This window comes from Capricornis sumatraensis, chromosome 2 (assembly GCF_032405125.1).
Source record: "Capricornis sumatraensis isolate serow.1 chromosome 2, serow.2, whole genome shotgun sequence".
Lineage (NCBI taxonomy): Eukaryota > Metazoa > Chordata > Mammalia > Artiodactyla > Bovidae > Capricornis > Capricornis sumatraensis.
The window spans coordinates 132770928-132792327 of NC_091070.1; the positions used below are offsets into that span (position 1 = coordinate 132770928).

Here is a 21400-nt window from a genome sequence, read left to right on the forward strand (position 1 = left end):
AACCACTGGACAGAGGGCCAGTGCAGGTAGTGGGAGTGAAGGGGGCTGGCATGTTGGTGGGTGGCCACTGGGACCACTCCCTCCCCCTTCCCCACTATTCCTGCCCACACCGTTGCACCCCTAGCGCTGAAACTTGTGCCTGGAAGAGAAGGAGGCAGCGAAGGGGCACGTGAGGTTCCCTGCTGCTGGCGTGGACGCAGCCCTGAGCCACTGCATCTCGCTGGGGCCAGAGGAAGGGAGAACGGGTGGGGGTAGGGGTGGGATGTGGGGGTACAGGCTGGGAGCCAGGACAGGGCCCGGAGGGGGGAGCCTCAGACCAAATAACAGATGATTCTGGAGACCCCAGTGAGGAAAATACACGACCAAGAGCAGCACAGAGGCCGAGTTGTCACATGCAAAACAGGAAGAAAATATAACACTGTGTATTTAAGCACCTTTTTCAAGGCTCTTAATGGATAATATTTATTCATGGGAAAAGGTGGAAAACAAAAACACCAACGGAGTTTTGTGAAATGTTTTTCTCCATGGACCCAATACCTTTGAACCAAAACAATGCATTTTGTGAGGGTTATTGTTTTTGTTTTTTTCTCTCTCTCCTTTTATAGCAAAAGCTTTTAGGCTAAGAGGTCAGTTACTGCTGAGTTCTCTCTTCGTTCCCCCAGGTAGATGAGGTCAAATGAGTCTGGGCCCCACTGCCCAGCTGACCTGCACAGAGCTGCCAAGTGGCCACACAGCAACACTCACCCTCTGTCTGTCCCCGTCTGCTTTGTCTCTGTGCCTCTCTGCTTCCCACCCTGGGTGTTTTTCTCTGTGTCTAGCCATCTGTCTCGACGTGGACCCCGGTGATCCTGAGACATGTTAAAGAAGGCCTTCTCCACTGCCAAGAACCTACAGACTCATGCCCGGGAGTTCTATTTATGCGAACGCAGTGGTGGAAGAGAACAGAACAGAGCAAAACTGGGCATTTAGGGATGAGGGACATCTATCTTAAAGAGCAGAGTGCTTCCCTTGTGGTTGGAACCACTGGTGTTTGAAGTTTGCATTTCTGGGGAAGAAAGGGAATGACCAGATTTATCACATTGGGATCTTGAAAAAGGAAACAGCCAGCACTGGAGAGGCACAGGAAATTTCGGCGTGTGCCAGTGGAGAGAGAACAGAAGAACCCAGGGCTCCCGGCGGCAGCTGGCCCCTGTGGCACCTTGCTTTGCACGCTTCTTTCAGGACCCACCATAAAGCCCATCCAGAGCTCTGCCAAAAGGCTTCATGAGCAGTTAACCGCTGAGAAGGCAGTGGTATGGGGACCAAGCTCTGACTTATCTCATACCTGAGGCAACTCCCACAGAGGCTGCAGAAAGTTAACCCTGTGTGCCTCATGAAGGATTCTCCAGAGTGAAAGCAAGTAAGAGATCATAGATGATACTTACCAGGTCTGAATGATGCCTTGGGGTCTGAAGAGTCTTTAGGCCAGCTGTCCCTGAAGATAACTGAAATGGGGGAGAAGCCTGATCACCTCTCTGGAAGTGAGGAAGTAATTATTTCCAGAGAACCCAGACACATTTCTGTGCAAGTGGTTGGTAGCCATGTGGGGCTAGGAACACTATTTCTGGAATCCAGTCAGTTTTCACTGCTTTTAGTAGAGCAGGTGGGCCTTGGGGTTAGTGACAAAGCCCTTACCACCCTTCCCAAACCCTAGCTAGCCTATTACAGTCTCTCTAGCCTGGATTCTGAGATACAGGAGTTCCTCAAGAACTCTTTATCCATTCAGCAACTTAGTGATTAGCTGTTTAATCATGGGCCAAGAATTTTTCTGCCCACCAGAGGCATCCAGATGAGTTTCACTAGCCCGGAACCTAAAAATTACCTTCACTGGCTTCCCTATGACCCCAGCTCTATTGACCCTGCAGAAGGAGAAAGTCAAAGGGTTGTGAGGTGGCACCTAGCCAGAAGGTGAGCAGAAGGGCAGAGGAGAGGGAGCCTTCTACTTCACGCTGTCCTCACTGGTCACTGACTGGGTCCTTTCTCTGGGTCTGACCTCAAGGATTTCCCCCTAACCTGAGAATGGGGGTGGTTCTGGCCCTCTGAGCTCATGGCAGAAGTAGGCAGAAAGGCTTTACAACTACAGAGGAATTTGTGTGTATACACAAACACACAACAACCTAAACACACTCGGGAATAAGTTCTTCAACCCATTTGTGTCATACATATGTCTCATTAGGGAAGGCAGAGGACTGGGCTGGACTCTATTTAAATGGAAAGCCAAGGACTAGAAAAGGAACTTTTCTCTTGAAAGAATGGATAATGGAGCAAAGTTAGGAAGGCCTAAAGTTTCTAATATGTATCATGAGAACTGAATGGGGTAAAGGGTAAAGAGGTAAATAGGAGCATGGTTACATATACATACGAATGAACTGTGTTTAAGAACAGATCATCACAGGGTTAGAATAATGACTGCTCCAACCTGGGACCTGTTTGGTAGTGTACTGAGGGAGGGTTTAGTGGTTCCCATAAAAATTAATGAAGAAATTTTAAAAATCATGTCCCAAATAATTTCCTGTTGCTTTTTGACCCTAATGAACTAAATGTTTTGTATTCCTTAGACTTCATTTTCAAATCTCACATTATACCAGGTCCTTAACGACCACTGGGGCTTCCCTGGTGGCTCAGACGGTAAGGCATCTGCCTGCAGTGCGGGAGACCCGGGTTCAATCCCTGGGTCAGGAAGATCCCCTGGAGAAGGAAACGGCAACCCACTCCAGTACTCTTGTCTGGAAAATTCCATGGACGGAGGAGCCTGGTAGGCTACAGTCCATGGGGTCACAAAGATGTGGACACGACTGAGCAACTTCACTTCACAGCTGATAAAAAGCTTGGGTTGTCTTGGTGGGGTGGATTTGCTCCTGGAAGGATTTCACCTGGATTTCAAATGACCATTAGACTAACCCCTTCAGCTCCATCCTTCAATGTAGCCTTAGCCAAAGATGAGAAATCCACTTCACTCAAGAAAATGGCTTGTCTACACTACGGAATACAGCCAGAAGGGCCAATACCACTAAAGGGTATTTGTAAGTAAACAAAAAGGCCAAAAGTGCCACATCAGTTTAACGTCTAACTCAATGGCCAGTGACAGAAGAAATGGGATATTATCAGGGTTTCCAGGGGACAGTGGCTTTCTGGGGAAATGCCTTGAGCTTTCATAGTTCTTTCATGAACCACTTCAGCATAATAGAAGATTCACAAAACTACCCATTCAATCCTACTCAACATTAGGGAGGGTTAAAAACAAACCAACAGGCTACATTCAAATGAATGGAAACTTAGAAAACACGGAATTAAGAGTATATCAAACTAGAAGAGATTAGAGACTATCTATCTAAGTCATTTTACAGTATAGGCTGATGCCCAGACAAATTAAGTGACCTGCTCAAGGTCATGAGGTCATTTAATGACAGGGCTGGGATCAGAACCCAAATCCCTTGAATATTAGTCTAATGCTTTTTCCATTACACACATTGCCTCTCAGCAACAGTGCTCAGAGAAGACTCATCAGAGATTACTTGCTATAACTAGAGACATAGTCATGTGTGAATGCCAGTTATTACTTGGACACAACCCCTTTGAAACTACCTGACTGTACCAGTATAAACCATACCTTGGAAACCACCATCCACTAGATAGAATCAGCTAAGGACTATCAATTCTGTCAAAAGCAGGTGAGTAAGTGTACAGTCAGATTTTTTCAGTCCAATGCTGTCTTTCCAAAGCCCTTAATGAAGAGAGGGCTAGGACAAATCCTTTCCACAACCTCTGGTGGTAGTACGTCAAGAACTAAATCTTTAATTCACAGAGGGGAAAACAGAAAGAAGCTGAGTGACATTCAGATTCACATGGCAAGTTAGTGGCAGAACTAAGACTGCAATCCAGAGCTTAGACATCTTGCCCTGGGATTTTCCCCTTGACATTACATTGTATTACTCTGAGGCTTGCTTATATGTTTAATACTTGGATTTTCAGAACCATCCTGAGCCAGGACCTCCAGAAGCACACACTGCACTATTCCTCCTTCATCCCCTCTTTTCATTACCAGTGTCAAGCTCAAGACTAATTGCATAGAATCCTGTTCAAGAGGATAAAAAGTCAGCAAGTAGAAAAGTGAAAGAAAGAAAAATAAAAAATTTGAACAGAAATTAAAATGGCCAGTTAATGCTGATTCACAATTAACAAGCATCAATTTATGGATATGCTTGAGGACTTGACCCAATTTTCAAACAATGATTCCTGCAGTTCAGGATCATGTCACTTTTTAGAATGGATCTAAACCTAGATGTTTAGTCTATTAATGAATTCTAGTGATCCAGGCTCCCTCACTTCAATTACCAGAGAACTACAAGGCATAAACATCCTAACGCTGTTAATCTAAGGCAATATTAGTTTCCCTTCTCATCTAGTTGGCATGGTAACCATAACAGGAATCCAAAAGACTACTTTCCCTTTCTGATTCCCTTATGAAATCTTTGCAAAGCTTTAAAATGAGTGAAGGAAAAGTGTTATGACCTGTCACCCTTGGAGCCCAAACAGCATCATGATGAGCATCATTAGAACTAAGAGAAAGTGGATCAGAAAAAGACAGCTTTAAAGGGGTTCCTTTTGAGTCTTGTTTTCAATTCAGAGTGTTCTATGTTTTTCTCATCAAGTGTGGGAATGAATTTCTCTTAGCAGGTTTCTCAACTACACTGGATGATGTCACACTAACCAGTGTAGGGCACTGACCCAAGTCCTGGGGGGCTCCTTGGACCAATAGACTATTTTACAAACCTGGGTGGTGGGAGGGATGGTATATTTTTGATAATCAGACATTCCAATGTAATGTTTTCCTTAGAGGTCACCCTCCCCCATTAATGTTATCGTGAAAATCATGTGTGTTCTTTTCTATTTTCATATAATAAATGGCTTTGCTTACCAACATCACAATGGCAAAGAAGAAATACTGTACAAAACTGCAGAAAGATAAACATGTGAAATCTTTCTATGGAAACAAACAAAAAAACCAACTCTTGAGTTTCCTGTTGTCTTCTTTTGAAACTGTAGTGCATATGTTAAAATGTATATCATTTACAGTATTGAGTCATGTGCCACTGCTGTACCCGATGTATCCAATCTGGATTAAACAATGTGCCACAAAATGACTACGATTGTTTAATACCTATATTCTCCCGCTATACATTAGAAAATAAGGGTAATTTGAACAGAGACTTTTTCCCTCGCCAGAAAAAGTCACAGAATCTCAGAAGGGTGCTTAAGCTCTAGTCTCGTCTTCCCTTTCCCATCCTCCCTCAATGCGAGCAACTCCTTTATGACATCTGAGATGGTTCTTGCCTGCTTGTATACTTTAGTCATGGATGTTCACTAACAGGGAAAGCATTTGATTGCATTTGTCAACAGCTCTATTTTGAGACTCAGCCCTGCATTACTGAAAGAAAAATAGGCTTTTATGTATCCGTATTGGTTCTGCTGAGAATACACTGAACATCTACCATCTAAACCAACGTCTCAAACTAAAAGGAAAACTCAAAATTAAATGCTATATTGAGTATAGCAAAAAGCTCAGATTTGAGAGGACAGAGCACATGTTCAGGTTCTATTATTTATATGACTTCACATCAGTTTTTGTGTGTGTGCATGTGGTCACACCCCGCAACTTGCGGGATTTCTTAGTTCCCTGACCAGGGACTGCACCCTTGGTCCTCGCAGTGGAAGCACAGGTGGCTTTAACCACTAGACTGCCAGGGGAGCTCCCAGTCTCTTCTATCTTGGCTTCAGTTTGTTTCCTCATCTTAAAAATGAGGGGATTGGGTTAGATATCTTGAAGATCTGTTCTTAGGTAGTGAAAACAACTGGCATTTTCACATTTCACCATAACGTGGCAAGAACAATGGGAGTTCTTTTGATTTCCCCACAACAGCCATCAATGAAAATTGTAAGGTTAAAGCAAATGTAAGGTTTGCTGTGTATAAGTGTAAAGCAAATGTAAGAAATGCAAGGTTAAACCAAATGTGTGATGCCAGAAGGCCCTGAGTTGGCTGTGAAATTCATTTCTATCACTAATGTTCATAGCTTTATCATCCACTAGGTGTCACTACAGATCCACAGTTCAAATAATCTCGAGCAGAGTAATGAAATCAAATGCATGGTGAGCAATATGTGCTTTTTCATGAAAAAAGCACTAAATGTTAACTGGGGTATACATGCTTGTTCACAGAGACACAAAACAACATATTCTGTCAAAATGAGAGAACAACCTGGTAATGCAGTTACAATGTCAGTTATGACTATCAAAAATAAATTTTATTTTTTAAGATTGATAGGGTTATTTATATTTGAGGGAGGGGAAAGAAACCTAAGGCTTTAAACTACTTCCTTGACTCGTAAGAGTTGATCCATTAAGTATCATAATTTCTGTTCAATTATTTTTAGTGTTCAAGGGCTCTTACCTTTAAACCATTTTTTTAAGGTTAGTGATCATGTTAGTAGCTTAGTCATGTCCAACTCTTCGTGACCCCATGAACTGTAGCCCACTAGCCTCCTATGTCCATGGAATTCTCAAGGCAAGAATACTAGAATGGGTTGCCATTCCCTTCTCCAGGGGATCTTCCCGACCCAGGGACCGAACCCAGGTCTCCCACAGTGCAGGGAGTCTTTACGGCCTGAGCCACCAAGGAAGCCCTTTTTAAGGTTGCTGCTGCTACTGCGGCTAAGTCGCTTCAGTCATGTCCGACTCTGTGTGACCCTATAGATGGCTTTGGGTTTAAAAGGTTAGCAATTATTATTGCAATATTTACACTACTTTTAAAGATTACTTTTAATTACCCAGTTACTTATATTGTCAGAATCATCCAAAGCAACAGGTTTCCCAAACATTTCTCTACATGTTAATGCTGCTAGCCTAATTTAAGTCTAACTTGAACAGCTATATAAATGTATTAATATTCTAGAAGTCAGACATTAAACCAATTCATAGTAGTCATTTATGTAAATGTATAAAGGCTCTCTATACTCATAAGTAGATTTTCCTTTTCTCTAGAAATTCTTACTAGCCATGCATCAGTTAAATCTTAGAGCTGGAAGGGACCCTAAAAATCTTTTGGTCTAACTGCCTCCTTTTACTGGTGAGACTATTGGGACTTTGAGAGGTTAAATGACTAGTACAAGGTAAAAAAGTAGGTAGCAGAGAGTCAACTAAGATAAACACTTCTTCCACTACACCACAAAACATTCTCAAGTAAATCTGCCTAAAACCTACCTCCAGTTCCTAACAGATTAGGAGGACGACAATTTAGGCAGATTCGTTCCACAGCCAGCACAATAACTACACCCCTTATTTGGGAAGGTAACTGCTGAAATGTTCCAAGGAAAATGCTTATGAAAAATGAAATTAGTATCTTCATGTGTTATGGTATATGCTTACCTCCAGCTTATTTTCCTATTTTAAAAAAAAAAAAAAAAGCAAACACAAAAAGGCAACCCTAAAAGAGAATCCAATTAATTTCAAGACTAATGGGTATCCTAATTTCTAATTAAGATACAGTAGTATCCTAATTAAAATCCCCTAGCAATGATAAACTGTGAACTTGGCTGTACTGTGGGGAAAAAGGGTAGGGAAAAAAAAAAAAGCTAAGCTCAATTATGTAACAATGACAGGATCTTAAACGTGTAATTAAAGTCATCTTAATGACATGCTGGACCTCATTATGGATTTGCTATTTACAGTGTTAATTCACTCTAACTTGGTAATGCATGTACAGTACTGGTATGTATATGTAAAGGCTATCACTGCCCAATCCAAATGACAGGAATCTAAGTTAAACCATTAGGGCTGTGTTATGTGAGTACTGGACAGTTAATGACAATGGCTGCAGATATTTGCTGACAGCCCTGGGGGAAAATGTTTATACTGCCTAGACAAGTATGTACATAGGAAAGGAGAGCTTCCCTTTTAAAAAGTAAATATGTATCTCTATTCATAGGTGGTTCTCTCACTACAAATCCCTTTCAAAGAAAGGATGTGGAACTAAAAACGAATTCATAAAAGGGATGCTATAAAGAAATTAAAGAAAATGTAACTTCCAATAACATTTTTCCAAATCATAATTTATAGACACAGAATTTCAGAAAAATGCTAGAAACTTCCCTTAGCCTACTAACTAGCAGAGTAGGGCAGCTATTAATTTGGGTCCCAGAAATGGGCTTCAAAGGGTCTATGAACCCTTTGAAAACAAATTCTTGTTTATACAATGAGAAATTTTCTGGGACAAATCTATAGCTTTCATCAGATTCATAAAAGGATCCAAAAATCAACAAAGACGAAGACCTGCTCCTTTTCCTGAGAAACAAAAGACAGCCACTGATCCTTAGCTATTTAATGCATATCAAAAACACAGACAGCTTCCATAATCTTAAAAACAAGACATCATCATCAAAAGATGAACAATAAACATGTCACCACACTTGGCTGAGTTTCTTTTTTTACTGGAAGCAAATAGCATCAAATCAAGGACCTTGGGAAAGTCTGAATCAATGTTTATTCCCAAAAGGAGAAGCAGTTTTCTGACCTACCATGCTACAAATTTCTTTAAGAACACACCTCTATGGAAATGCAGCCCCAGACTTTTGGAAAGAACTCCACAACATAAACTAGCATTACCTTTCAAATCTCAAGGTTTTTATTTCTTTTAAAGTAAGCAGCGGTATAAGTCTTTTTCAGCGTTTCTTTTCAGAACGGCTTATAGAAAACAGCACCCTGGGACCTTTAGCTTTACGTCCCCCAAATTTTCTTTCAAGAATCTAATCCAGGGAGCTTAAAAAGATCTTTAAAAAGATAATACACTTAACCTATATCAGGTTGATTTAGGTCAAAACAATCTGAAAAACAGATATGTCCCAGCAGAAAGCCTCAAGACTTCTCCAATTCCTCAAAAAATGCCACTATACGCCACTCCACTATAGGTCAAGGAGGATGGCAATCACTTGATATGCCCAGATGGTATGAGGGACAGCCTACTGTCACTGGTTGCTGTGCATCATTTCTTGTAGATAAACGGTATTCATCTGATAGGCCGCCATCCAACTTGGATGCCTCTGAGCATTCCAATAATACGACTGAGAAGCAGCAGCGTAGTATTCCTGCCATGCCCTGTAGTAAGCTCTCCAGTACTCCTCATAGTCCTGATACGTATCAGAAAAACTTGGATGTGTTTCCCTCTGGCAGTCATACCACCCATCTTCCTGGGGTTCTGTCTGCAGTCGATAGGAAGATCGCCTGGGAAGGTTTCTCCGGCTCTGCTTAGCTCTCTGGTTATGGCTAGCTCCCTCCTTATGCCTTGTCTTTACTTGGCTTTCAGTTGCTTCTTGATACTCTACTAGGCTAGGGGTGTCATTTCCATTCAGAGGCTGTTCCAAAGAGATACGGCCATCCACAGGAATAGATTCTGAGTCTTTCAGCCGAGTGTCAGAAGAAACTTCCAAGCGTGACTTATTTCCTCTGCTCTGGGAAGAAGCCCTTGAGCTGTAAGAATCACTGTCACTCTCGGAGTCTCCAGATTGGCTGCTACTTGCCACTATCTTCACTCTCTCTTCAGTAATTCTATTTTTCACAAACCCATTTTGAGGATTCACAGACTGATCCCCAGGACCTGTGTAGTGTCTGATGATTTCCACAGGTTTCTCTAAACCCTCTTTAATATAGTGTTCATAATCCTCCACCAATTCTGCAAAAGTCAAAATACACGGCAAATGGGATTTAAAGGAAGACAGACAAGGAATTTTGGGGAGTGACACAGAAGCTTCTTTGACTTGGTGCTGACTGTTAGTAGGGTTTTCAACAGAGGTCTGGACAGAATTCTTCATTTGCTCTTCCAGTTGTACTGCACAGCCCAGTTCTTTCGGTGATATGGCTTTTTCTACGATTCCACACTCTGAATGGCTTTTCACAGGAAGTTTTTGTTTGGTATTATTTTTTGATTTCACTGATACTGCAGATACAGAAGTATTTCTAGATGAAGCCATGTGTTTACCATGAGCTTTCTGAGTTTGAAAGGTTCTCTCTATTTTTTGAACGTGCTTTTTTAGAGGCTGGGTAGGTACACTTGCTAAACCATATGTATGCACGGCAGCTTCAACCTCCACATCCCAATCCAAACATTCTTCCATCAGACCAGGAGGAATAGGATCTACATAAAAGGAATTTAAAAAGTATTAAATTCTCAAGTTGCTTTAGACCAGCATTTTCTGAACGGTTTAATAAAGCTTTCCATGGTCAAAAGGGTTAAGAAACAAAATACACTAACAATATACTAAGAAGCTTAATATATTAGTATTTTAAAAGACCTGAGTAATCCTCACAGGAAAGAATTTTGCTGATAAATATACAAGACCCATCCCATACCCATTAGCAATATCACCCTCTAACCTCTCAGTGAAAAGAGCTGATTCTAGGAGTAAGGTGTGCCTCTGTAGCAGCTCTCCTACCCCTCATCATCCCCCTCTCACCAGCTCCTCCCTGTGATCTCACTACTCACAGCGGCAAAACAAAGGTATGAGAAAACGGATCATGCTCCCTAAAGCTTACCAACTGGGAAATATTACAACCGCAACTCTGCACCCAAGTAAATCTGCCACCCTATATTATATTCTACCAGGAAAAATCAACGCCCTCAATGGTGGAGGAAAAAGCCTCCGCAGGGAGAAAAGTCAGATCGATGACTGTGGAAAGATCTGTGATATCAATGGCACTTGTAAATCTAAAAAAATTTACTGGCTCCAACCCTCTGAATTTCCTCTTCCAGCCAGGTGTGACAATTTGCTTCTACCTGCACTCAGGTCTTTCCACAGTGTGACCAATTTTCATCTTAGACCAAGTACATAGAGCCTCAGCTTTGCAAAGCTCTCACCTGTCACTGCTGGTGCTGTTCCAACTATACCCACTACTCATTCCCTCAGATCTGGATTCTTCAGCTGAGGCTCCTGATTCTTCATTGAATAGAAACTCTGACTAAACTCAGATTCTTACTAAGATGATATCCCTTGCTTGCAGAGATCTATCATTCAGGTCAATTTCCCTCCTAATCTTGCTCCAGGATACTCACCTGAACAGTTTGTGGTCACACAAGTACTCAGTCCAATACAGATCTAACACCATGAGTATCATTTTCTCACAATTTCAGGGCTTTGTTAACACTTCATAAAGATCCAAATACATGTCATTTTCCAGTAACCAAAGACAACTTTTTTTTTAATCACTAGATGTTATGATACTAAATCCTACCACAAGGCCTAGCCCTCATATGTCAACTTTAAATTTTTTTCTGTATTTATAAAGATTATCAACACTTACACATAGAGAGAATTCACAAAATACAGTCTCAGAGAACCTAAAGAACATCTACTCTAAAAACAAATACTTTGTAAACCAAGACATAAACTTAGAGTAATTTAAAAAATCTGTTAAAAGATCATAAAATGAGTTATCACAAAGCCAGAATTACTAAAATTCACAGCACTCCTAGACCTGTGCTTAATCTAGCTTTGTAAAAATCACTAAAGGAGTGAAATATATTGGTAAATATTCACTGCCATATTTATTCAATAACATATCCCATTTTCTAGAAGATCATGTATATTTATATAACTATACAATATCTATATATGTATACAGATATGTATCTATATAACGTATGGAGGAGAAGGGGACGATAGAGGATGAGATGGTTGGATGGCATCACTGACGCATTGGACATGAGTTTGAGTAGGCTCCCAGATTTGGTGATGGACAGGGAAGCCTGGCGTGCTGCAATCCATGGGAGTGCAGAATCAGACAGAACTGAGCGACTGAACTGATTGATGTGTGTGTATATATATGTGTGTGTGTGTGTGTATATATATTTATATATATCGGAGAAGGCAATGGCACCCCACTCCAGTACTCTTGCCTGGAAAAATCCCATGGATGCAGGAGCCTGGTAGGCTGCAGTCCATGGGGTCACTAAGAGTCGGACAAGACTGAGCGACTTCACTTTCACGCTTGGAGAAGGAAATGGCAACCCACTCCAGTGTTCTTGCCTAGAGAATCCCAGGGACGGGGGAGCCTGGTGGGCTGCTGTCTATGGGGTTGCACAGAGTCAGACACAACTGAAGCAACTTTTAGCAGTAGCATATATATATATATATATATATATGACCTGTCTCGTGGGAAATCTGTATGCAGGTCAGGAAGCAACAGTTAGAACTGGACATGGAACAACAGACTGGTTCCAAATAGGAAAAGGAGTACGTCAAAGCTGTATACTGTCACCCTGCTTACTGAACTTACATGCAGAGTACATCATGAGAAACACTGGGCTGGATGAAGCACAAGCTGGAATCAAGACTGCCAGGAGAAATATCAATAACCTCAGATATGCAGATGACACCACCCTTATGGCAGAAAGTGAAGAGGAACTAAAAAGTTTCTTGATGAAAGTGAAAGAGGAGAGTGAAAAAGTTGGCTTAAAAGCTCAACATTCAGAAAACGAAGATCATGGCGTCTGGTCCCATCACTTCATGGCAAATAGATGGGGAGACAGTGGCAACAGTGGCTAACTTTATTTTTTTGGGCTCCAAAATCACTGCAGATGGTGACTGCAGCCATGAAATGAAAAGACGCTTGCTCCTTGGAAGAAAAGCTATAACCAACCTAGACAGCATATTAAAAAGAAGTGGCATTACTTTGCCAAGAAAGGTCTGTCTAGTCAAGGCTATGGTTTTTCCAGTGGTCATGTATGGATGTGAGAGTTGGGACTATAAAGAAGGCTGAGAGCCAAAGAATTGATGCTTTTGAACTGTGATGTTGGAGAAGACTTTTGACAGTCCCTTGGACTGCAAGAAGATTCAACCAGTCCATCCTAAAGGAAATCAGTCCTGAATATTCATTTGAAGGATTGATCTTGAAGCTGAAACTCCAATACTTTGGCTACCTGATGCAAAGAACTGATTCATTTGAAGACCCTGATGCTGGGAAGGATTGAAGGTGGGAGGAGAAGGGGATGACAGAGGATGAGCTGGCTGGATGACTTCACCGACTCGATGGACATGAGTTTGAGTAAACTCCAGGAGCTGGTGATGGACAGGGAGGCCTGGCGTGCTGCAGTCCATGGGGTCACAAACAGTTGGACATGACTGAGTGACTGAACTGAACTGAACATACTAACATGCATACATTAACATATACAGCTGACCTTTGAATAACACAGGTTTGAACTGAGGGTTTGAAGGTCCAGTCATACACACTTCTTCCAGTATGTATGAGAGCACTGCACAGTCTGTTGTTGGCCGAATCAGTGAATGTGGAAACGCAGATATGGAGGGCTGACTCTGAGTTATACAGGGACTTCTGCTGCGTGGAGGCTCGGCACATTTAACTCCCATGTTATTCAAGGGTCATGTTATTTATACAGCATATAAATCATATTTTGACACAAGAGTTTAGGGTTTTTAAAAAAGTTTTCAAGAAATCATTAATAGTTTCAAAACATGCATTGTTTCCAAGATGGCAGCTCGATAAATGATTCATTAAAATCAAAAGAAAATACTTAAACATTTTCAGAACAGTATTCAAATTAAAGATACTTCCTCATAATAACAAAGGAGAACATGACAAGAATTATCTTCACCACAACATAAAAGGTAAGATACATCCTTGATATAAAAGAATAAAATCAAATTTGAAGGCTATAAAGTAAAATATGGAGTTAGTACAACAGAAATATATTTTTCACTTTTCATGTGAAAAATATATTGTTAGCTTACAATTTTCTCCCTGCTACTTATTAACTGTAAGACCTTAGGCAAATAGTTAACCTCTCTCTGTCTCAATATCCTCTTCTACAAAAGGCAGATAACAGCACGTAACTCAAAGGATTGTGGTGAGCATTAAATGAGTTAACATACATAAATACTTATAAATACTTAGAACATTACACATCATAAATACTCTATGTTTGCTATTATCTTCATTAGGCCTATCATCATTGCCATTATTTCAACAGCAAATGAAACAGATAAAATATACCTGGTAAAGGCAGAAGATTGATAGTACATTTCTGGGCAATTTTCATCATCATGTTTTCTTCTTCTCCCCTGCAGCAGTAGGTCACTGTCAGTCCCAAAGTACCTAAAGCACCGAAGGAATGTTAAGCAGTAAGTCAGTTTTCATATAAATGACCCTCCAAGTCCACTTGCCACAGTACAGCTTCCTCCCCTTAAAAGAAAGCATCCCAACTTTGTTCTTTTTACCAAAACGGCCAGCTCTGCCAATCCGATGCATATATGTCTCCCAATCCAATGGTACATCCAGGTTTACAACTAGGTTCACCTTCTCAGCATCAATTCCACGGGAAGTCTTGAATTGAAGAAAAGAACAATTGCTTGTTTGCAGTAACTACTGCATGGACACACTATTATTCTAGTGTAACCAAGAGCCAAATTAAGACCAGGAGGATATTTAGGAGCAAAGGAAAATTTGTTTCTAATGAATAACTGACTTCAAGAATAAAGATTAAAAACACAAAAGACATTTTTAGGAAAACATATTCCCCAGCACTGGAAATATGATTATCTTCTGGTATTCCTGTCAGATACACCCACCTAAAATAATAGTTGAAATCTGTACATTTGATAACAGAACATATGTCCAGATGGATTAGTCACCCAAACTGAACAGGAAATTTACCAAATCTGTGGAAATGAGGACTCTGCAATGAAACTGCTTCAGTTTAGCCATGGCATCAAGACGCTGATTCTGATTCATGTTGCCTAAAAAGATCCAGAAATAAAGTCACATAAAACAAGCTAATATACATTTATCAAATCCATAAAAAGCAGAAATAGTAATATTCAGTCTTAACAGTTTAAAAATATAACAACCAAAGTTAATTCTGTCATTATATGGAAATCTGGGTTAAGACCTAAAGTCAGAATCTTTTAAAATATAGTTAGGCAATCAAGTCAAAATTCAATTTTAATTTTTTTCTTATTTTTATTTTTTGGCCAAGCTGCAGTATGTGGGGATCTTAGTTCTCCAACCAGAGATTAAACTCATGCCTCCCTGCAGTGGGAACACAGAGTCTTGACCACCGGACCACCAGGGAAGTCCCGAAAAACTCAGTTTTAAATGATGACTTAGACTATGCCTGCAGATTTAACATTATATCTAAAAGTTACATATAAGGTTTAGCAATTCTTAGCAAAATAAGATTGCTTTAATCAGCTGCTTATCAATTTGGTATTGAAATGTGATCTACTGTCCAAAATTGGTCCATGGGATATATCATCACCAAAAAAGCCTATGCTAACAGGTTAAAAACTAAGCTGAGACAGCAACCAAAACTCTAAAAAGGCACTCATTGATCAAAAATTCCTTTCAATCTTCCATTCCTTCCATTCCTAGGTCAGCAGTAATAATTCAGTTTTGTGTCAAAAATCAATCAGTTCTGAGTCTTCCTTGGTAGCAGCTCAGTGAAAAAGAATCTGCCTGCCAATGCAGGAGACATGGATTCAGTCCCTGGTTTGGAAAGATCCCTCACGCTGCGGAGCAACTAAGCCCACGCAGCACAACTACTGAACCCGTGAGCCCAGGAGCTGTGACTACTGCAGCCTGCGAGCCTAGAGCCCACGCTCCACAACGAGAGAAGCCACTGCAATGGAAAGCCCAATCACCGAAACCAGAGAAAAAGCCTTCACAGCAATGAAGACCCACCAGTCATAAATAAATAAATGAAAATCAATCGGATTTGCCTTCCAAGAGACCATAAAAGTCAATTTAGTCAGCAATTCTTAGCAATTCTAAAATGATTATCTTAAGACAAAAAAAAGACTTTGTTTTTATAAAATTAGTTACTTGTGGATATAACTCAAGTTTTCTAACATTATATTATAAACCATGTTACTTCTTTAAAAAACAAGGATATTGGTATAACCAAATCTCAGTGAAAAATAAACCTGAAAATAAAGTAAAATAAAGTAAAAATAAAAATTAAAAAAAAAGAAAAAAAAAAAAAACCTGAAATTCCTTTTACTCTAAAGACTCAGTATAACCCCACATTAACAAGTTAACTCATGAAGTGGTATCTCTCCTGACTTTGGAGAAGCTTCAAGTCAGGATACTCAACAAAGATTAAAGTTAAGAGGTGAAGTTACCTGAAATGTACTCGGCAGGAAAGCCTTTAGAAGAAAGGATATCAGCCAAGTGTTGTGCTCTATGAAAAATAACACAGAGGGTTATAATTTTACAAATACTGCCCACACCTATCTTTGTATTTTTTAAGTTCCCCAGATAACTTTTAAGGTACAGTACCTGCTGTGTAAGTTAGAAAAGACTAAGGCTTGATTAAATGGAATTTTGCTGAACAGTTCCTGTAAATGTTGAGTCTTTTCCTCAAAAATCTTATGGGCCAAAGGGTATGAATTGACAATCTTATAATACTGCTTCAAACCTATAAAGAAGAGTCTTCTGTTAAAACAAACCTATTTGCTAAATAGAGCAAATATGAAAGCAACAGACAACTAAACGAAAGAAAGCTCCAGAATATCATGAACAAACCCAATAAGTAACAAATCCAAAATCTATACACACCTATTAGACTTGGATCACTGGAATTTAGTCTTACAAAAGTGGGCTCCCTCATGTACTTTGTCAAAGCATTAGCCAAAAATTCAGGGTAAGTAGCTGACACTGCCAACATCTGTTTACTTGCAGGCAAGGAAGAATAAATCCAACTGCAAAATAAAAGAAAAACACACACTCTGAAAACTATTCAGACGGTAATCACCACTTAGAAAAGCCAGAGACAGATACTTTGGAGCACTATTTTAATAGTTAGGTTACTTATTTTCCTTACTTTATTTGCTCCTGGAAGCTGCCTTCTTCTAAAAGCTTATCTGCTTCATCAAGAATAAAGAGACGTATACTGCCTGGATTCAAGTAGTCAAGTTCTATCAGTTGTTTAATTCTGCCTAAATTCCAGAAAACAAAACAAAACATATTCAAATATTCATAATGCACCAATCTGTGGAAATTTCAGCCAATTCTGTTACTCTACTTAACACGTGGAACTGCTGATTTGAGCCAACCCTCACTATTCTCTATTTACACACTAAACCACAAATTAGAAATCTTGAGTTCTGATCTTACCTAAATCTGTTATTTTTTCCTCACATTTCATCACCAATATGTATGGAAAATAAACACTATTACTGTTAAGAGCTGTAAGGCACTGACTGCTAAATTGTGATTCTGAGTGATTCATTACTGAAAGACAATACGGAAGCAAAAAATAATCCCAATCCATGGCTTAGAAGGGCTTCCTGAAAGTCATCTCAATACTCTTCTTTTCAAAAGCCTATCCCATACTTATTCTTAAACATCCTTAGGAATGGAGATTTTATAAATTCTGTTGGTAATCCAGTCATGTGTTTATATCTCACTAATCTAATGTTCTTTATCTTTAATACTCAAAATAATTACCATAGTTATCAAAGACTGCCATATTCTTATTGTTATATAAAAGTGCTCAGTTACTTAAAAGCCCAGTAATTAAAAGGTACTGATATCTTACCAGGAGAACCAACAGCAATATGACACTTTTTAAGTCTGGTTTTGTCTTGTGATAATGGAGTCCCTCCAATAAACACATGACACTCTAACCCTTCCATTTTTATTCCAATAGCTGTGATAACAGAATGTATCTGTACAGCAATTTCTCTTGTAGGAGCCAAGATCAAAATCTAAAAACAAATCAAAACATAAAATATAACTTTAACAAGTCAGCAGAATAAATACATAAGGTAGGACTCAAAAAGATATCCCCAATGCCTGGCATAATTGTTTATAGATAACATGGGCAAATCATGTTATCTTTAACAAATCTTTGTCGAAGAAATGATCCCCAAACCCAAATCTCCTGTTAATTTGGGTAAAGCCATCTTAGACATACTCTGAGGGAATCTAGAAAATGGGAGATCAGTATAATACATTCACTGTAAGAACCACCTAGTTACCAACAACAGCCAAGCACCTCATTACCACAAATCAGGCAAAATGCTAACTCTCACCATAATCTGGTGAGCAAATAAAAGCATTAAAAAATCCCTATCTGTATTCTCAAGAAATGACAAAAATTGACACACATGGCAGACTTATTTAATTTAACATGCAGTAATAACAGAAATCTCTAAACTTCTATTTGGTCACTATCCCATCCATACCACCACCACTCAATAGCCTCAGTGTCTACTTTCCCCGTATACTTGTCATATGCCTCAAGGGGATCACTGAGGCATATGACAAGTATATTCACTTCTATCTCTGAGGAGCCACTGATATTTCATCTGACGTGTAGTAAAATGCACGTAACACACCTTCCTTTGGGTCATCTGAGCTAAACTCACCTGGGTACTTAGGTTCTCAAGAACAAGAGAGTCCAAAGCAATGGTGGAGAAGACACAGGTTTTCCCAGTTCCAGACTTAGCCTGAACAATTAAATCTGAGAAGAAAAAAAAAGTTACCTAGGACTGAAGAAACTTAGGTACCAATCCCAGAACTAGAAGGGTCTCCAGAGAGATCACATCGTTGGCACTTTGGTTTTTACCCTTAACTCTTAAAAAAGCATGAAGCCATATCCAGAAACAGGCCTCCTCCCTGAACCCCTACCGTTTCTTTTCTTCTTTATGCTTAAGAACCAGAAGTTTGAAGTATGAAATCAAAGTATCAATAGGGTCACATTCCCTCCAAAGGCTCTATGGTTATCAATACAATTCTTCCCTGTCTCTTCCAGCTTCTGATGGCTCAGACATTTTTTGGCGCGAAGCTGTGTAACTCCAATCTCTGGCTTTAATCACTGGATTTAGGGCCTACCCTAATCCAGGATGATCTCATCCGAGATCCTTACTAATGTTTACTTTTCTCAAACATAGAACTACTTGTCAGAGTGGAATGGACCTTAAGTATCTCCAAATTCAGTACTGCGCCTCGGTTTGACAGTGTAGGAAATAGAGGCTCGCGGAATGCGGTGTCGTGCCCCTGCAGGCAGCCGCCCTGGGCCCTTTCCGGCCCTCGCCATGGCTCGACACCCCCAGCCCCCGCATCCCCCACTTTCGGCCCTCCTAGCCCCTCAGTGTCCCCTCCCTCACCGAGTCCACATCGCCCCAGCGGGATGGCCTTCAGCTGCACGGGCGACGGCCGCTCGAAGCCAACCGCCCGCAGGCCCTCCAGCACCGGGCGCGACAACAGCAGCGACTCGAAGTCTGCCGGCTCCGCCAGCAGCACGTCCCCAGTGCGGGTCCGCGGGCCGCTGATGTCGTGAGCCGTCCGCAGGCTCCGCACCGGCCGGGAGGCTGGCTCCGGGGACGAGAACTGCGTGGCCACACGCTCCGCCGGCATAGCTGTCTCCACGGTCGATAAGGCGGCCGGAGCTTCAAACGCAGCCGCCATGGTAGCCGCGCCGCCGGATCTCGCGGTACTTGGGGCGAGGCTGGGAGCCTGAGAGCGAGAAGAGGAAAAACTTTATTGGCAGTCTTCCCGCGAAGACATTGACACGCCAGGCCTCGAAAAGAAGGGGAAGTTAAAGGCTTAGAAACACTCGGAAACAGCTACAACAACAACAAAAATGTGACCAGAGGCTGGCGGGAAAAGGGAGGAGAGGAAAGCAAAGGCTACCGGCGTATCGCCGCCTGCGACCTGTAGAGGGCGCCGCGCGCTAGCGACGGGAGCACCGCCCCGCCCCAAGGCCCTCTGTGGGCGGGTCCGCCCCGCCCAGCGCCGAGTTGGCTGCCTCACAACGCTGTCTTTGTGACGCGTTCTGTGCGTCAAGCTCCTCGCCTCCGGGCCAGGACTCCGCGGTGGCCCCCTCCCTGTCCCCACCCTGTCTCGCCCCAACTCGCTGCCTTGTCCTGCGCTCTCAGAGAGCGCCCGGAATACAGCGAGACGATTGAGCACGTTGCATAGTATATATGTCTGTGTGGTTTCCTCTTTGTGTCCCCAACTCCTAGCACCGTACCTGGCACACGGTTAGCCCTGATAAAAGAAATCGGATAGGAACCAGCAACTGCGCTGACAGCTCCAACATTCGTATCTCCACCTCCGACCTCTGAACTCCACACTTGTACCTCCATCTCCTGTCTCAACACCTTCACTTCGATGTCTAACGTCAAATTTAACGTTTTCTGTGTGTTGCTCCTATCCCTCCCCACCACCATCTCAAGAACAACTTTAGGTCTCAGCTCAAATATCACCTTTTCAAAGAAGACTTTCCTGAACACCCCGAGATAGCTCCCTCATCCTGGCAGCTCCCCAGCTTTTCTCATCACTCTATTCCCGTGGTCTGGTTTATTTTTCTTCATGGTACTTATCACTAGCTGAAATCGTGTTTATTGTCTGTCTCCCCCACTCTATGAGGACAGAGATCTATTCTCTCTTGTTCTCTTCAATATCCCTTGTTGGAAAAAAGCAGTCTGACCCAGAGTAAGTGCTCAATATTTATTGAACAAATGAGTTCCTATAACAAAGTCTGAATCATAACTCCCAATGTTAGTGTTTCTGGAACCTAATCTTACAATTCCAAATCTAAAGATAATTCTGCATCTAACCCCAACTTTTGCCTTTATCCTGATATCATAATTCTGGTCATTATCTCTCACCAGTTTACACTCTCTCCCTCTCACACAAACACAGTGATGATTCAGATTCCAAAAGAGGTAGGAGGAGTTTGGCTTGGTAATCTCATTGGGAAGGGGTCCTCAGATGCATTTTTCTTAGAAATTTATAAAACGCTAATTATCAACTGTTCCTGTGAAAGAAGGGGGCCTGTTGGGAGTGAGCAGTAAAGGTTTCGGACTTCCTCCTAGTACCCTACCTCTTTCATTCACCTAATCCTTGAATCCCAAACCTCAGAATTATTCTTGACTCCAGCCTGCACTATACCTCCCCTATTTTTTTTCTTGACCTCATGGTGCAACATGCGGGATCAACCAGGGAGTGAACCCCTTGAATACTAGGCCAGCAGAGAAAGTGGCGAATCCTAACCCCTGGACTGCCAGGGAAGTCCCTCTCCTTTCTAATAGTTACAAGGGCAGGTAATTTTGCCTCTGAATATCTCATCCATATCTCTTCTCCAGTCTCCATAGCATCTGTCCTATTTTAGGTCCCTTTATCATCCTAACTACTTCAACAGCCTCCTGAACGGTGCCCTTGCTCAGAGTTTCTTCTCTCTCCTAGCCACCTACCCCACAGGCACTGGAGTGACCTTTCTTAAGTAGATATCTTAGGTTGTTTGGGTCCAGCTTCTGATTCCTTTTGACCACCTTTTTTTATTTCCCA

The 21400-nt window shown here is 41.4% G+C and overlaps 1 protein-coding gene across 1 annotated transcript; it reads right to left on the bottom strand.

Moving 5' to 3' along the window:
- Window positions 1-8734: 8734 nt before the first annotated feature.
- DDX20 (DEAD-box helicase 20) lies at window positions 8735-19516 on the bottom strand. The gene is made up of 11 exons (XM_068963744.1): window positions 19216-19516; window positions 18475-18569; window positions 17643-17811; window positions 16926-17040; window positions 16661-16803; window positions 16382-16520; window positions 16225-16283; window positions 14759-14841; window positions 14323-14428; window positions 14099-14200; window positions 8735-10223 (listed from the first exon to the last, which is right to left on the bottom strand). The coding sequence occupies exons 1-11, from the start codon at window positions 19514-19516 to the stop codon at window positions 9058-9060; spliced, it is 2478 nt and encodes an 825-aa protein (XP_068819845.1). The 3' UTR covers window positions 8735-9057.
- Between the last annotated feature and the right edge of the window lie 1884 nt (window positions 19517-21400).

What these genes read in the sequence shown, in the direction of transcription:
- DDX20 (XM_068963744.1), bottom strand. Translation starts at nt 19,516, where the DNA reads ATGGCGGCTGCGTTTGAAGCTCCGGCCGCCTTATCGACCGTGGAGACA. An exon ending in CAGTGATCCAAGTCTAATAG is followed by an intron (nt 16,521 to 16,660) that starts GTGTGTATAGAT and finishes TCTTCTTTATAG; the next exon opens with GTTTGAAGCAGTATTATAAG. An exon ending in TCCTGCCGAGTACATTTCAG is followed by an intron (nt 14,842 to 16,224) that starts GTAACTTCACCT and finishes GGATCTTTTTAG; the next exon opens with GCAACATGAATCAGAATCAG.